At 39.8% G+C, this 18,897-nt stretch overlaps 2 protein-coding genes across 2 annotated transcripts; both read right to left on the bottom strand.

Moving 5' to 3' along the window:
* Positions 1-488: 488 nt before the first annotated feature.
* On the bottom strand, positions 489-4,868 carry LOC118825091. The gene has a single exon (XM_036595628.1). It carries the CDS (start codon positions 4,866-4,868, stop codon positions 489-491), a length of 4,380 nt encoding a protein of 1,459 aa, XP_036451521.1.
* A 1,792-nt stretch (positions 4,869-6,660) lies between these two features.
* LOC118825090 lies at positions 6,661-11,721 on the bottom strand. The gene is made up of 4 exons (XM_036595627.1): positions 10,492-11,721; positions 10,046-10,073; positions 9,498-9,509; positions 6,661-8,175 (listed from the first exon to the last, which is right to left on the bottom strand). The coding sequence occupies exon 4, from the start codon at positions 8,173-8,175 to the stop codon at positions 6,661-6,663; it is 1,515 nt and encodes a 504-aa protein (XP_036451520.1). The 5' UTR covers positions 9,498-9,509; positions 10,046-10,073; positions 10,492-11,721.
* Positions 11,722-18,897: the final 7,176 nt, after the last annotated feature.

Here is an 18,897-nt window from a genome sequence, read left to right as displayed (position 1 = left end):
TGCACTGCTTGTTTTTTATTTTGGCTTATTCTTTCAAAGATTTCACTATACAAACACTTACTATACAAAGGCTTGAGGCCTGTTTATGCCTAATATAATAAAAGTCTTGAGGCCTTTTTAGGCCTAATGGGCTCAACCAAAAGCTTGAGGCCTTTTTAGGCCTAATGGCCTAAACCAACAGCTTGAGGCCTTTTTAGGCCTAATGGGCTAAACCTGCAGAAGGGCCCGTACTGCTGTTGCGTGCTTGAACCCGCTCATTGCCGCTTGCGGCTATATTTATTATTATTATTTTTCTGCCCTGAAACGGAACGCACAGCCCAAACCGTAAGTCCTAGAGACATCAAACTTGGTCAATAGGTAGTAGTCCCTCCCGCTACTCAGGCGCAAGAAATCAGCCCAGTCGACCACAAGGGGGCGCTACAGCGAAGGCCAACGCGTTTGGGTCTATATCTCCTAAACCAGATTTTTGCCGGACGTTTGGACCACCTTCATACAACTTGCAAGTTGTATGAAGGTGGTCTGTACAAAACTGCTGCTGTTGTATTAAGATGAGCAATCACAAACTGCAGGCATTCCAAGTTCACACATGGTGACTGAACAACACTACAATTCATATGCTCCTTGTAATACAGACCAACACCACCATGTTGTTGCTCCTTTAGTTCAGCAAACATTCTTTCACTCGTGTCATATGAAACACACCTTGGTCTGCTATGAAATACAAATCCAGATATTTGTACATCAGCTGCACAGTGGTCTGATTTTAACCAAGTTTCAGTCACACAAATGATATCAGCTTCCATATACCTTCTGTCTTGTTTTAGGTCTTCCAGGTGATATGACAGTCCTTGTACATTGTGCAGAAGTATCTTGCATGATGGCAGTAAGGGTGCTGAGTCTGACTGAATAAATGCAGGCATGCTCTGCATGAAACCTTCAATGTCTTGCTTGGCATATATTGCTTTCTCATTGAAATCTTCTATTATAAGGCCTGACAGAGACGTGACACGACTCAAAGCCACATATGCTTGTCCAGCTGCAAAGATCTTTTTGAGTGACACAACAGCCTTTTCCACAGTTAAGCCTTGTACTTTATGTATAGTGCAAGCCCAAGCTAATTTCAAAGGAAACTGACGCCGTATGCCCCCACTCTTGGTCACTCTCTCTTCCTCTGGTTCAATTGGTGTTGCTTTTTCTAGACCAGGTTTGAAGCATGGTTTCTTTGTTCTTATCGTTTTACCTGCCCTTTCATTGTCAAATGTTACGTATATTTTTGATGGAAATTGATCTTCACTATCAAAGCATATTTCATTAACTGTACCAAAAGCACCATTTACTAGTCCATCTGAAACATCAATGTTTTTGACAAGCATGACCCGTGCATTGACATCTATATGAAGTGATTGTGTCAGACATGTTTTGGAAACATGGGCATGATGGCCGTGTATTCTTTCCAGTCGACCAGTTTTAGCAACCCTTTCAAAGTCTTGTGCATGAATGGTAACAGGGTCTGAGCATGTTTTATACAACTTGTGCCTATTGTGATCATTAGCTTCCTCATTAGTTGCATAAATATGGAGATCAGTTCTGTCCTCTCCTTCACCTGTTTCACGCTGCTTCAGCATTGAGATATCATGTTCCAGCATTGCATCAGTTCTTTTGCGTTTCCTTAACCGATTGAGTAACTGTGCAAATTCCACGTCTTTTTGTCTCAATATATCTGTGAGCTCAGCCAAAGCAAAATGGTTCTGCCATAGATTCACACCTACAGAGTCAGCATACAGAGGTTTTCCCTTTACAGGACCAAGCTGATAGAAGTCTCCAACTGCAATAACTGATACTTTTCCAAAAGCAGAGAAATCACCTGTCTGTTTGATCTGTCTCAGTCTGCCGTGAACATAAGCAAGAAGTTTGTGATCAACCATTGAAATTTCATCAATAATTAGTATCTCCAGCTTTCCTATCTTAGCTCTGAGTGAATTTATTTTGTCATCTCCTAGTGGTTGATAAGGCAATTTTACATCTGTTCCGATGGAGAACAAGGTGTGAATTGTTGCAGCATTGATGTTGTAGGCACTGACACCAGTTGGAGCTGTTAATAGTATGTGTATCTCATCAGGGTTGTCTGACAACACAGATAGGATTCGAGATGCTTCATAAAATATTGCTTTAATCAAGACAGACTTTCCTACACCTCCAGGACCTGAAATGAACACATGAAATGGCTCAGGATTTTCACCACGTGCCTTCTGTAAACACCAGTTATGAATCTGATAGAATATTTGAGACTGTTTTTCATTGAGTGAACGAAGCAAAGCCACTGCTTCTTTCTTTGGTATACCACAAGGATTATCTTGTACCACACTGGTTTCCTTTGGTAGCAGATCTGGTATGATATCATTACTTTCCCCAATTTCTGCCTCTTGCACTGATTTCATAGCAATACATTCTAATCGCTCATGTTCAGTTTCTGGACAGATTTCTGCCCATGCATCCTCCATTGGACCATTTCTCTCTAAGTGTTCTTGAGCTTCATGTATGGAATCAGCTTCTTTCTCAAACATTGCCATGTTAGAATCCACTATATTTTTCACTAAAAGTAGTTCATCAGAAAATTTTACAAATCCGGTCTCATAAAATTCCTGGTAAGTATTGAAATTGTTGGGTTTCAACTGATCATGTGAATAATGAGGCAAAAACAGCTGCAAAATACTTTGATAATATTTCTCTGGATTCTTTGTTGGTGAGAAACGGGCATATCTAACAACAGCAGCGTCTGTGTGTGACCTTTTCTTTATGAAGCCTAATCCTTTGTCCAGCTTTATGCAGTCAGTGGATGAGCTCTCAGATTGTGACAGTACTCTGTACTCAGATGCAAATGTTGCTAGACACATTTCCACAAATTCTGTAGTTTTAGGCCTTCCTTTATATCTGTCACTGATGCTGTGCATCCAAATGTTTTGGCTGTCTTCATCACCACATTCAGCTTTCCTCTGTAACACATTGAGGGGTAGACTCATTCTGATAGCATCTCCAGTTGGAACAAACTGCACTTTGCGAGATCCTTGTTTTAGTTTCATGTTAGTGAGGCGATAAACACTTTCCTGAGCTGAAACTTCACGATTATGTAGGAAAACACTGCCCAGTTTGCGTAAAGCTTGTTTGGCATCTAAATTTCCTTGTTGTGAAGCCTCTTTCTGAGCATGTGACAACAGCAGTCCCATCTCTCTTTCTGCTTTGGAAATGTAGGAGATGATGTACACAATACAGGAATATGCATCAACCACAAACTGAATGTCTATATTTGCATTCCATGCAAGTAAAAGGTCTCGGTTATATTGATTCACCCACACATCACACGGTTTTCTCTTCAAAAGAACACTAGTTTTTCTCGTCATGCGTATGTAAGCAGCTTCAAATATTTCCTGATTTATTCCAAGTGAAGCAAATAAATCATCAGCAGATTCAAAGTTATGCTCAGAACTCAGTAAAGCATTCTTTACCCCTTTTAGAATAGATTCCGCTAAATCTTTTTCTATTCGCACACTGTGTTTCATTTTTGCTGAGTTTGCAGAATCTCTCTCCTCTGCAGATTTCCCATCAACATCCTTTTCAAGTTCATCAGTTTTGCATCTTGTGATAAATGTTCTGTTAGTTGGAGGACGTGGAAAATTGAACCTGCATGGTGTTCCTTTCTTTTTGCATGTTTTTGAATGTCTTTTGCTGTGTTGTTGGACACTGGATACAATTTCATGCATTTCTGTGTCATCATCTGGTGGCATTTCACATGTAACATAACGGTCAACAAATGCTACAACGTCATCATCATCATCTTTATCAATCTGAGGAGCATTTTCCACCCAGAACAAGCAGTGAGTGTGAGGTGAGCCACGCTGCTGAAATTCTACTCTGTAAAAGTAGTCCACAATTTTACCAATTGGCTGTGCTTCAGACATAATCACATCTTTAAGAAAGCAGTGGAATCGATGGTCAAACATTCTAGCAGCTGTCACTGGGTTGGTCTTCAACAGAGCGCATCGTTCTGACCAGTCAAGATCATCAACTGCTACTTCTTTTCTCTCTTGTTTCAGGATTGTTTGAAGTAGTTCAGGCCATCGCAGATCAGCAGACGAGAATGAACAAAACCATGTAGGAATACCCAGCTGCCTCACCATGGCGAACAAGTCTTTCTGAACACTTTGCCAGAAAACAGGGGTCCCTCTTATGGGTTTGAGGAATTTGTAGCCTTCATCAACATTCAAAATCCTTTGTAGGGAGTCTTTGTTTGTTAACATTTCTGAAGTAACATCTCTTTTGATTGTGTCATGTCCTTTCCTCAAAGCAAGTGAAACATTTGATATAACTTGATTTAACTCTGATATATATTGGCCATAAAATAAAAAGTCCAAGTTTTTTGCAAACCGCCCATCTGCATTCAGTATTCTTGTATTTAAATATCTACACAATGTGAGGTTTTCTTGCCTTGTATCATGAAAAGTGCCTGTGCCTTTTGGAAAAAGAACTGGAAAACACTTAGCCTCATTAGATTCATCACATAGAAGCCTCACAGGATTATTTGTTTCCCCAGGTGCCACAGAAATGATTCCGTCAAAGTGTTGGTCTAAAACCTCCTGAGCTATATCAACAGGTTGAAGGCATGTATCCATGAACATACCATGTTGTTGTCTATCATGCAGAGTGTCATCAATGCTGTCGTCCTCACAAGTGCTCTTAGTGTTTTCCTCATCAATATGTTGCTCATAAGCATCATCATGCTTGTCTGCTTCTGGAGTTTTACTGAGTGGATTAATCCAGTCATTGTTAAACTCAACATCACTATAGAACTTGTTATGCTCTTTCAGATACATCAGTGCATTTTGTACCTTTTCTGGATGGACAAATTGATACTGATAATGCCCTTTGTATGTCAATTTCCTCTTTAATTTCACACGAATCATCAGATCTGAATTTTCTGATCTTGGTAAAACTTGGGCTACATCTGCAACATTGGAAGGCACACAAGTTACAGGTCCATGAACACCATTTTGTCCCCCTTTTGGTAAAGACACAAGTCTCATGAATGGAATATGCAATGCAATTAAATGCCTTTCCATTGAGTTTAGACTCTGTAACTCTGGAGGAATTGGATCCAGTGAAAGATTATTCACAACACTCTCTGCAGGCATTTTTTTATTCAGAATCTTTCTGTGACATGTGAAGCAAATCCATAGTGAACCAGCAGGGCCAGTTTTCATAGAACAGTCATCGGAGCACACATCACTGCATAGATGTAAATATGTGTCTGTGATACATTTTTCCGCCACAGATGCAACCAAATGATCTCTTTTGAGATAGTCATCCTTTCTGCATTTGCGTACTTGGTGTTTGAATAGTGTTCGGTGACATACTGAACATACGTATTCTGGCCCTCTGCTTATTTTTTCTCTGAAATTTTGAATGCAATAGTTGATTTCTTGCCTGTTATTCTTTTGTGTATTTCTTCTTTCTGCATTTCTGATTTTAGTGGCATTAGCATAAGCACTGTCTGTCTTATATCTGTCCATAGTACTTTGCTTTTTAGCTGTTTGATACACTGAATCCGTATGATACAATTCAAAACTCTTCCTTTTAAGTGCTTCTCTGTGATCTTCATTTCTGGAATATTTATTAATGCTTAATTGTTTTACATGTTCTCTGTGTTCCTGGTCTGTGGAATATTTATCAATGCTTAATTGTTTCACATGTTCTCTGTGTTCCTGGTCTGTGGAATATTTATCAGTGCTTAATTGTTTTACATGGTCTCTGTGTTCCTGGTCTGTGGAATATTTATCAATGCTTAATTGTTTCACATGTTCTCTGTGTTCCTGGTCTCTGGAATATTTATCAATGCTTAACTGTTTTACATGGTCTCTGTGTTCTTCGTCTCTGGAATATTTATCAGTGCTCAACTTTTTCAACTGATTTCTGTAAATTTCATTACCATGGTACAATTTTATACTTTTCTGATTTTTTTCCTCCCTGTATTCTTCATTTTTATCATACTTCCGTTTCTGCCTTTCAAGCTTGCGGCGTGTTGATACATGTTCTGATTGCTTATTTTCACAACTAAGTGAACAGACTCCACTACAACTACTGTCACCAGTTTTAACACATATTACAACTTCATAGTGTGACTGATTACAGTGTTTCAGATAAATTCCTGTATCTCGACTGCAAACTCTGGAATGATGGCATGGTGCATATTTCAACCATTTGTTGTCAGTGTATGTGAAAATGTTTACACCAAGGAAGTCAGCAGCAGCCCGAATTTCAACCTCAGTGGCCCAAGTTCCAACATATTTCATTCTACTGTTAGAGATGTATTGTGGAACAGAACAGTAACCTTCTCTGAGATGATGAACATAAATAGCCTCGTTTTTCTCCATGTGTGAAACAACAGCACGTCTGATTTTCCTGTGTTCAATTTCACTTCCAGAAATCCCAAAAGCTACTGACCTGAAAAAGCAGTTACCATCAGCTGTTATCACTTGTGTTTGACAAGGCTCTGCCAGCGCTACTGCTGCATTGAAGTGTCCATTATTACACTCATTGTACAAAATATTCAGTTTCAGACAAGCGCTCTTCTGCTGCTGCACTGTTAAAGGATTGAACTGAAACCTTTCAGTTTGTTTCACTAATCAACACTACGTCACCTTCACTGTTGACGAGGCTGTTTACCGCTGATGTACGTTCAGTATTGCCGTCTGTACGTGTACGTTTTACTGCATCACTGTACAAAGAGCGGCTGCTGAAGGACTGTGCACTACCATAATCAGCTTCCTGCATTGTTCTTTCATATGTGACGCCTTGGAGACGCTTCGTAACATCTGGGAGTTCACAGACAGACAGACAGTTATCATCACGCACATCGGACACCGTACTGGCGCCAGCAGGAGTAACGAGAACACCAGTGACTTCAAACGGCTCACTTTCTGCTTGTAATGACAGACCCAGAATCGTGACGTGGTTCAGAAGAGACCCAATGTTTGCATGATAAGCTACTAAGCTTTTACCTGAGTCTTTATCCTCCTCACCATGGACATTTCGTGCATGAGAGTCAATAACAGCATACCAAGAGCCCTGTTTGACGATAGCACAGGTATTCAGTTTAACAGTGAATAAACAAGCATCAAAGTGCGTCAGAACGGTTTTTATTGCCTCATCATGCGACATGTACACATTCTGCATTTCACCATATTCACTGACACCAAACAGTCCAACGAACATTTCGTCACTGTAGCTCAACTCAAACCTGCGTCCATGTAACACGTGCTCTGTGGGCAAGTCTGTAACAAACAGGTAGCCTGACGCATCATGAATCCTGCCTGCATCTCTAATGCTACTGTACAGGTCGTCCCCCTTCAGCAGGATGTTGTCAAGGTCTCTTGTAGTCCAGCTTAACATGTTTTTCACTCTGGATATCATTATAGCCGTAACACTATTAGCAACACACTGCTTATTACTATTGACGCCAAACCTTGGGTGTCGCTGATGGAAGGAGCCTCTCACAGTCTGTGCCTGAGGACGATCAAAACAGATAGTCACAGGGTTTTCACCACAAACAGCGTCAGAGTTCGACTCGAATGATTGATCAGATATGGACCCGAAGGCATTGACAGAGGTACTGGCAGAGGAATGGCAGAGCGTATTGGACCCGAAGGCATTGGCAAAGGAATGGCAGAGCGTATTGGACCCGAAGGCATTGGCAGAGGAATGGCAGAGTGTATTGGACCCGAAGGCATTGACAGAGGAATGATCAAGTTCATCACAAGGCTTATTGCACGTCTTATCGGTACCACATGGTACAATCTTCTCAGGGACCTTTTCAACATGGGGAAAAGGCAAGTCATTTCCGACCTTTGTGTTGTGGGCAAAAGGCATAGACCCGTCAGACAGAGCCTTTTCGTCGTGGGGATGAGGCATAACCCCGTCAGTCAGAGATGCAGCGCTCGGAGCGCTGGCCTGGCGAAGAGGTGGGCTGCAGCTCACAGGACCAGTCTCAGTCCGGACCTTTTTGGGTGAGGGTAAAGGCACAACCTCGTCAGACAGAGCCACAGCCGGGACAGCTCCACCGCGCTGGTCCGCCATCCTCTTCCTCGCTACAGCTGACCGCCTGGACGCCTTCGTGCGGGGCATCTGAAAACAGAAAATACAAGGAAAAAAAAAGCCACGAAAACATGAGTGTTCAATAACACAAAACGGTACTGACATATACTGAACGCTACTGGCAATTATTCAATTCCTAGGTTAAAAAAAAGCTCCTAGTTTTATAAGAATCCTGTTATACTTAACATGTATTAAACAGCATTGCAATGTCTATCCACACCAAGTTTCAGTTCATTCTTAGTCTAATTAACATCACAGTAACACTGCAAAAACACCGGTTTCACACATTTAAACACCATGATATAAATGTGTACTACAAGCTACATGAATAGAAAGAAATATTTTCCATAACACAGGACCTGTCACATTTCTTTACACTTTACACTAAAAAAAAAAATAATAATATTCACAGTATTTAAACTTAAGTACAGCATGTGCTGCATGTTATACTACCACACACATAAAAGAAATCCTGCATATGGGCACATCAAAACCATCTGCACAACAGTAAATATTTTAATTACATAACAGCATCACAGTATTGTTCTACACATTTTTGCTAGTGAGACACTACACATCTTCACTGAATAAGACTTCTATATATCAGCTTCACTGCTTCTGTGTGTGTGTGTGTGTGGCAGGTCTGATGTTGACTGTGCAGCCTTCTGTCCAATGCAGTCATCTTGCTGTTGGGCCAAAGAGAAACCAGGACCAGGAACATGATGTTGACCAGCTGTCGAATACGCCGTTCAGACGCCCTGCTATAATAAAGCCATCGTATGCACATCTGGTTTTTACCATTTAATAGAAGATTTAGAAGATTCCACAGAAATCAACCACCTTCTCACCCTGCACAATACATCTACCTGTGTGTACATGCATCTACATAAAGAAATAACCTTGACTGATGGTCTACTTCATGCCATCAGTTCTCCATACTGCTATACTATTACGTTATTATATAAGCAATAATTTGTAACTACCAGGAACTCAGTGTAATTTCAGGTATGCAGTATGCCCTTGAGCACACCTTCAAGTCTTGATTCTGCTGAAACAGAACAGCTAAAACAGCATTAAGAAGACAGTAAGTTTTCTATATTATGCTTGTATTATTACAAATACTGAAGCATATTTAATAAAAGACTCATTTAGTTCATTCAATGTGAATATTTCTGCAGCTCAGTAGCCACAAAAACGGGAAATGTAATGATCACATTAGCTTTCAGTACATTGATTCTGAAGTAACCATATGAATCTGTGTACCACTGTACGTATAAAACCTGTCTTAGACTACAGAAGTAAAACAAGTGTTTATAAATGATATAAAACTATGTGACATTGGATAAACATACCTTCAACAACGTCTGAAGTATTACGATTTTCCAGCCACAGGAAATTTCCCAGAAAACAGAGACGTACAAAAATGTCACAATTCATGTACGCAGTCATAAATATTTTCATAATTCCACATGAACTTGATATTAATTTAGCAATGCTACAGAGATTTTGACTGCAGATTGCTTATAACAATCACACTTAATGACAGAGGTATAAATGGAAGAACTGTGATTCCTTTTACAGCTTAAAGGGCCTGTTGTACACTGAAAAATTATTTCCTCAAATTAGAATTGTCAGACTATTCAACAAGAAATAACACTGGTATACTACTGAACATTAGGTCACTATGAAAGTACTGCCACTGCTGGCAATTCCACAGTCATGTTTCCCACTCCATGCAAAATATTACTCCAAAGTCAGGGACTGACTGAAAAAGAACTTGACATTGACAGTTTCATGGCTTTATCTGGGTACAGTAGATTAATTTTTATATACCAATTTTGTTTGAATCTGTTCCAAAAATTTTCATCATCATGATGCATGTTTTCCATTGAACACATACCTGTACTTCTTACTGCTGAATCTGCCAACTTCCCATTTCCAGGTACACACACACACACACACACAAAAAACACATTCAGAAGTTTAACTGTGCAAGTATCTCTGAAACCAGATAGGTCACAACCACAAGCAACAGTTATATAATGAGCTATTCTATTTTAGGAGAAAATTTTCTTTGTTCACTGATTTCTTCACTGTTAAAATATGGTAAATACTTTTTCCTTTTACACTGATCACAATTATACACTGAGGCACAATTTACCAACTTCTATCCTTAAGGCATTGTACTATGCCCATATAAGCGAACTCAATCCTAGCACTACACACAGCTGTCAGTCTTGGTTCATAATAGATACTGGGACACCTTTTGTATACAAGTGAGCTGTTTGCTGATTCATGATTAACGTTGAAAAAGACTCGGAAGAAAATAGTAACAGCAATACTTACCAAAAGGTTTCCATCAGTTGTCACCAAATCCAGCAGCCACATAATACACAGAGAAAGACATTAGTTAGTTCAAACGTGTATAACAAGCTGGCTGTTACAAGGGCAGCTTTGCCGTCATTATGCTGTCAACTCCATTTAAACCTTTCATCGTAAGACTCTTTGCTGCCACCTAAAATATCATTTCCAGCAAAACCACTATGGAAACTGAACAAAAATGTTTTCATGTAAATCAATATCTACAGGACAGTGGACTACAGGACCACGGTTGTGAACCAGTGGTCATAGCACAGGATTTTTTTTTAAGGACAATTCCACCAATTTTTATACACTTCTGAATAATTGGGTGCTTGAGATATAAAGACAGTCAGAATGGATTGGTGTGAAATTACTCATTAGACAAACGTCTTTACAAGTGATAACACAAGTAGCCACTTTACTTAGTATCGTAAACCAGGGAACCTACACGTGTTGTGAGTTTTGTATGGAATATTTCAGTTACTATTTTGCCTCAACACCCTGCATGTGCCCCTCCATCACAAACGAATTAAAATGCATATTAATGTAAAACATTACAACATACATTTCTGACAGCAGGGAGCACATATTTAACCATTTCACGTAAGTATTTTCGGTGGGGGAGTTTTCTGAATGATTAAACTGCCATCACCACTACTCTGAACTGACTTGCCAAATGTATCTAGTACAGATCATTTCAGATCATAATCAGTGTACGTGATTTAATACTGAAACCATTCAATTATGTACAATTTCTTGAAAGATCAGCAACGTCTCCCTTTAAATCTTCTCTTCAGTGACATTAACTTCAGATAGGTACAGCATAGTCACAGTTCATAATCTCATGCCAAGTCCAAGTTATTTATAAATAATACATACATTCATAACCATCCTAAATTCTCAAAAATCTAATGATCTAACTTCAACAAAAACACTGTCCTAACTCTTTCTACTGCTAGTCAATCTTATCAAAATATATTTTTGCCTGCTGTAACAAGCATTTCACCTTCATTAGCATTAACCAGCTTATACACTTTATTCAATTTATACATTTATATTTGCCCAGGAAAGAACATCTCAGATTGTACCAATTCCCATAACCTAGCCATGTTTGTTAATTTTCATTAACATCCGCCAAATAAAAGTGGCAGTGATGGAAGCGAATAATGTGGACATCGGGATAAACATGGGGTTGTTTAACAATCATAAAGTAGGGCAAAAACAGGGCAAACGAACCTTTAACTAACCATCTCCAAACTCTTAAACTTCATGGTACGACGCTACTGAAACGTACAGGCCGCGCTGTCTGTCTGCATTGACCGACGATGCTTGTTTTGAGTTCGGGGGGACGACGACATCAGGCGAAGCCGAGGGAAGCGGATAAAACACCGTTCGTCGTGCTATTTACACACAGCCAGTGTATAACTGAAGTATTGGGTCAGGGAAAGATTTTAAAAACTACATCTACACTTCACAGAAAACACAGCATCCTAAACCAGCATCATTCTACAGTCGACACCCTTCATAACCCTTTAAACTCGCACGTGCTGCCTCGTGCTCCACATGCTACCTGTGCTAATAAATTAGCCACAACAGTTTTACAGCGTTTAAAACGGGAATAATCAACTAAACACGACGCTACTGAGAAAGGCTCGCCTGTTAAAGACTCACAATAACTGTACCTTAAAGACGGACAAATATCGTACAAAAACACCCTAACTAGCCACATAGTGATTATTGGACAGTGACTATCGAACATGGTGACTATTGAACATAGTGATTATTGAACAGTGATTATTAAACATGGTGACTATTGGACAGTGACTACTGAACATAGTGCCTACTGAACTCAGGGAGAAGCTCCTACCTCAATGCAGGATCGCAATGAAAGGGAAAGAATTTCCGCTCTCACTCGCTCTTAAGGCGAATTCCACAGGAAACGCTTTACCGTGGCTGAACTGATTAAAATAAAAGTCCTTTTTGAAATACACCACACTTCAAATACATCACTTTGCACATCTTCTATATTTAAATTTACACTGCTGAATCACTATGCCTACCCTGCCTGAAATGAAAACACAATTTCAGAACAGAAAATATCTCGCCAACACATTTAAATATTTATTGTCTACAACATCAGCTACACTGTCAACACTACAAGCTGTGCTACATAACCAACACGTTTTAGACCTTAAGATGTTATCATATCAACCTATTCAGTACATAAATAAATATATACATACAGAACCATCCTAAATTCTCAAAACATCTAATGCTCTTCTAACTTCAAGACAAACACTGTCCTAACTACTGTTTTAACTCTTTCTACTGTTAGTCAATCCTATCAAAATATGTGCTCAGTTGTGCTGCTTTAGTGTCTTTTCGGCCTGTTTTGTGCATTATATGGAACAGACATCCATTCCAGAGATCCAATCCTATCCAAGGGCCAGTGTGTGCGAAGGTACGGTGTGGCTGTAGGTTTTCACTCTATCAAAGCAGAACATCACCTGATTAATTATTTAAAGAGCAAGACCCACTGATTAAATAAGTAAAATCAATTGTGCTTCAGCATCTTTACAGTGAAAACCCGCAGCCACACCGGCCCTTCGCAGATAACATGGAACACCGCTTATATAGATGTTCGTGATTGACCACACGGGGGGCGCTCTACACCCCAGAAAGACTTTCAGACCTCTCATTTATCTGACACCATCTCAAAAACGAACGTGGCACTTTAGCAATAACACAACCATGAAAACATACTAAATACAAAGTTATATCAATACATAATGTGAATTATAATCTCCTAGTGCATTTACCTAAGTGAGCATATCTTAGTTTTGCAATGTTATACGTCACTCAGTTTTCCGTTGCAGTTTTTCACTTCTGTCATGGCTGGCCCCAGGCTTTCTTCATTTAACACTGTGCTGGACTGACCAGCACAGTCTATACTGATTTACTTTGTAATCATGCTGACAGGGGTGTTATAATCTACATAACTGCACATACAACTTGCTTAATCTTCTCACAGATTAAAACTTCTGCTAACAATTCTTTACACAGAAATTATGTAGACCACAGGGCACAGTTCATTACAAGGTTTTTATTTTCATATGTGAATTTGTTTCTTAAATAAACATTATATTTCATATGTGAACATCGCAGAAGCTCCCAGCTCATGTGACATGCTGCTGTACAGCTGTGCAGTTGGACAGAAATCTTCTCAGCTCCTCTTTCCAGTGATGGCTGCGAATGTTTGTCTGCAGACCCAGACGAGACATCAATGTTGCAACTTTCACAGACATGACACACAGCCACCAACACAGCCAGCCTGACGGCTGACTTACAGACCAACACATATGTCTAATCAAGCATTTTGAAATTATTAACCATTCGTATTTTACATTTCCTTAAAATGCAATGAAGTCTACATAAAAACACCACTATTTAAATAAATGTACAACACAGATTCTTCAATTATGATATTGTTAGACACACCAAAAATACAACTAAACACTAAAATAACTGGTTTTAAAATAACACTCTACACAATCACATTAAACTTATAGAACACACTGAACATGATCCATTGTCATCTACAACATGTGTTATAAATTACTAATATTGATCAAATTTGGGTTTTATGAAGACACAGTAACCATAGTCACACTCATAGAACGGCTGATGTATAAAGTATGGTTTTCATGCTTCACTGTATCCATTTTCTATAAGTGGTGCACTACTAAAAAGTAAGCTTGAATGAAGCAGTGTATGTTCATACTCTCTGTGTGCATCATTTCAAAATGTGATAAACTAATATAACTGAAGATAACAATTGATAACATAATGTTACCAATATCATATACTTAGGTTTGTTCTGGATCATGGGATAAGGTCTGTGCCCTGATAAACTACTCCTATACACAACATGAAGTATATGAGTTTGATACAGTGTTCTGTGATGTAGTAACATGCTGAAGACAAAATGGCTGTTATTTGTATTTAATGTCACACAAACTATTACACTGTGTACGTGTGTTTTGGTTATATGTCAGGCATGCATTTACAACAACCCAGCTACATGAGTAAATTCCTAAAGTGACATGCTATAATTAATCGCTAATGATCAATGGTAAATCCATTGTTTTCTAAAATGTGTAAGCACATAGATAAAACATATGAGATGTACAACTGTACCATCTGGTGAAACGCAGACGATGGTGCAATGAACGCTGCATGTTTTTGTCTCCTGAAGTCCATTTGTTATCAGCAGTAGCATTGACTGCAGTGATGTGGACATACATCTTACCTACAGAAAACACAAAAAAAAACATAAGAATTAGCACTCCATTTAAAGAACTTTCCTGATATTAGTAACTACTACGCATGAAATGAGCAATCGAAGATACCTTGTGCAGGAACAACTGGGAAAATTTGTGATGTTCTAAAATTGGTTAAATCTTTAATCAGACTTATTTGATTATCATAATCCATAAACCTTTCTATTAATATAAAACAGAAACACAAACAAAATTATCTTTAGTACTAATGCTTGTGATATATATGTTACACATAAAACTATACTTTATCCCTTTGTATGTCACTGAAATGGTAGTTCTAATCTGCCTGTTGCTATAAATATTTTCACAAAATATTTCAATATTGATGATTATGTTTATCATGCAGAACACACATAAAAACAATATCTGTCATCACAAAACCTGATGATTGTTGTACAGTAGATGTCTTTACATTTACATAAAGATGCAAGTTAGATTATACTATTGAGCTCTTACAAAACCAATTAGTGACTGTCACTGGCTTTTTTGCGACACAACATGAATCACTTCAAACAAGTACATTACAACATCTAACTTAATTTGAATTCTGTTTGAAAACTTGTTACACTAAACAACAACTGTTCATCTGGTGACGCCTTAAAGGGTTGAGGAATAACAACCAATAACAATTCAAAAGTTACTTTTGTTGTGTGATTTTTCTGAGCTTCTGAAACAGTTCACTACAATGACTAACACTGTCTCAAAACAACATACTACTATCTCATGCAAATTATGTCAGTGAACATACTTGTAATAAGTGTGTATTACTTTTACATGCACTATTAAAGATGGTTCTTCATGGGCTCTTTAGTAAAGACAATAATTCTATTAACAACCATGAGCTCTATATAAGCAGTTCATAACTAAATGGTTACTTGCAGGATGACCTTCACGTTGATGTAGAATGTGTAGTATATAGTTCTATATAGAACCTTTTGGAAACTACTCCTGTATAACAATAAAAACAGTTCTGCTGCTGTTAGAAAAATATTTTTTGTGCTTCATAGAAACATATACCCAACACCTTCTCCATCAAACTGAGCAACTTCACCAACCACAGAACCACTTAAGCATCAAATGAACAAATGGTTCTATCTACTGCCATTCCATTTACTAAAATGTCTTTAAACACACTTCACCACACACCTGCCCTCACTGCATTTTAAAACAATGGAAAATACGTGTAGAAAGTCTGAATAACTTATAAATAAATAAAAGCTTCACTACACAATTGTGTTGGTCTGGATTCTACACACTGGACTATGGAACGTCTGTCAAAGTTGCAACATTGAGGTCTCGTCTGGGTCTCCAGACAGACACGTCTAGTACTATAACAACTTTGCTTCAAACCTGATTCTCACTTCTTCTAAGACTTGAAACAATGTTGCTGTTTACTGCGACAGGGAGTACAAATACGGCTACGGGACAATCAGACTTCACTTGTGGGCTTGAATCACTGACCATCAACATGGCAACTCCAGCGAAGCGTCCCAGAGAAGACCAAGAGACCGTTTCCTGCTACATTCACAGCGTCCCCCCCGTGAAGTTCTCTGCCAACAGCGTGGAGTTCTTCAACGCGGTGCTTCAGACCGGCCGAGAGGACTTCCACGATGCGGTGGTCTTCAGCCCGGGCAAACGGCACGCATTTCTGCAGGCTGCGCGGAATGGAACTCCGCTCTGCCTGAAGAGCGTAAAGAAGGCGTTAAGTAAGTACTTCTCTTGCGCACAACTCTATGAATACGTCACCGTTTACGAACCTCTCCCTAATCCAGTATTGTATGTCTTCCAGGTTTCAAGGGCACGTCAGACTTTGACGTGATCGTCAATAACAGGACTGACGTCTCAGTCACCACGGTGCCGTTCGCCGCACGGAGCCCCCCATCACCGCAGAAAACGGCCCTAAAAGAAGTCATGACGATGCAGGCAGGCAGAAAGGTAAACACTTTAAACTCTCTATGAGCTGATTAAATTGCACTTTAATCCTTTACTGCGCTTTACTGACCTTTCTGTCCTGTCTTGTCTCTCTGGTTGCAGGTCAGCTTGGTGGAAGCTAAAGTCCTCTCCCTAAGTCCATCCGTTCGAAGGGTGAACATCCGCGGGGCCGAGCGGGAGGTCAGAAACTGCTGCATCTCCGACGGGACCGCGCAGATGACGCTGCAGCTGTGGGAGAGACAGGTGGACACCGTCCAGGCGCTGTCATCCTACACCTTCACGGAGCTCTCAACTAGGACATTTGAGGGGAAACTTCAGCTTACCACCTCCATCAACACCACCTGCAGCCCCATCGGAGACTTGGATGTCCCTGACAGCACCGGCGGCTCTTCAGATCCGCGGCTGAGCTCCGTCACTGGCCCCGTCCACGCGCTAGAGATCCGAGCTACCATGAAGTGTTCTCTCTGCGGCGGCCGGCAGGACAGCTTCCTCCCCAAAAACAGGTTCCACCGCTGCCAGCAGTGCCGGATGCTGCAGAAGACGGCGACCTACAAAAGACTGCTCTCTGGCACGATCAAAGTTGACGAGGACAACCTAGAGTTCACGCTGACGGTAAACAATTCTCCGCTTTCATCTTACCTGGAAAGGTACGGCCTGCAGTGGGTGGACAATGTTGAAGAGCTGGAGGAGCACTTCTTAGGACAATCGTCTGTCTGCATTTCGTTTGATGACGAACTCCGCGTCACTAACATCACTCAACCTGCCGCAACCGGTCCCAGCAGCGCCCACCACTCTGAGCCGTCAGACTCTCCAAGCGCCGACGCAGCCGAACACTCTGAGCCGTCAGCCCCTCCAAGCGCCGCCGCAGCCGAACACTCTCAGCCCACAGCGCCCCCAAGCGCCGCCGCAGCCGAACACTCTCAGCCCACAGCGCCCCCAAGCGCCGCCGCAGCCGAACACTCTCAGCCCGACAAACACTGACTGTCTGAGTTCCCAGTCCTTATTACCTGTTAGGTGAGTTTACTTTAGCGTGCTTTCCGAACATTATGCATTTCTGTTTACTACTATTGTTTTGTCAACTCGTAATTTTTCTTCTTAAAAGTCTTTATTTTTTTGGTAAATTGTCACTGTTCCTACTCGATCGTTGTTGTGCAACGCTTTGCCTTGAACTAAATTGCCGTTCACTGTTTTTGTAATAAAGTCGTTGGAATTTAACTTTTGTGTGGACATTTGGATTATTACGTTTCTTTCAATCCAAACTTTAAATTATGTTAATGTCCTAGAATGCACCACAAACACACAATCGTAATGTTCAGTGATCTATTGGTGTACAATTCGCTACTAATACGAGTTAATATACTGCTACACACTTCTACATAAACTCATCCAGATGATCTAATAATACAACTTAACTCAAATAAAGCCAAATTTTCTTTAATGCACCTTTGAGCTCCTCGACTTTAGCCTACAATATGTTTGACAAAATATAATTTACAAAATATTTTCATGCTTTCTTGAACCCACAACTACCAATAGCAAAAATATATATCCTAAAATTGTTCTTTTATTATATGTACCAACCACTTCCTGAACGCTTTTCACTAACTTTTACCTCAAAAACACTTGTTTTACTTCTTTCCTTCCTTTCCTACCGTTTACTCCGCCCCTGTACCTATAAAGCTGATAAAACACAGATTTGTGCTGTCTAGTTACTGTAAAGCGAAGCTTCCTGAACCAGCGAAGCTTTGTTTGATCTTCTATCTAAAAAGGTTCCTTTCTCTGTGTTTAAAACCATGAACATAAATGACATCTAGCGGTTAAAAAGGTGAACTGCACTTATAACTCCGCTCTGCTAAATTGACTCTACTAAATCTTGATCTCCAACGCATTTAAAATAACCTAATTTATTTGTAAAGCACTACAGGTAATTACTAAACATGACTTTTGAGTTATATCACCTTACAGGTCATCTTTACAGCTCATATTTCGCAAAACTCTTATAAGGTCTACACAACTACACAGAAATAACTTTTCCTTATTATTTCACATTTAAGTTGTAGCCTTGATATGAAAGCTGAATAAATGTGTACGCATATGGATTTTTATTGCCTTAAAACCA

Source organism: Colossoma macropomum, unplaced genomic scaffold (assembly GCF_904425465.1).
Source record: "Colossoma macropomum unplaced genomic scaffold, Colossoma_macropomum, whole genome shotgun sequence".
Classification (NCBI taxonomy): Eukaryota; Metazoa; Chordata; class Actinopteri; order Characiformes; family Serrasalmidae; genus Colossoma; species Colossoma macropomum.
The sequence above is the reverse complement of the archived record's forward strand: the minus strand, read 5'-3'. Positions and strand labels throughout refer to the sequence as shown.

Excerpts from the sequence above, each read along its gene's own strand:
- LOC118825090 (XM_036595627.1), bottom strand. The coding sequence starts at position 8,175 with ATGCCCCGCACGAAGGCGTCCAGGCGGTCAGCTGTAGCGAGGAAGAGG.
- LOC118825091 (XM_036595628.1), bottom strand. The coding sequence starts at position 4,868 with ATGTATCTGAAAGAGCATAACAAGTTCTATAGTGATGTTGAGTTTAAC.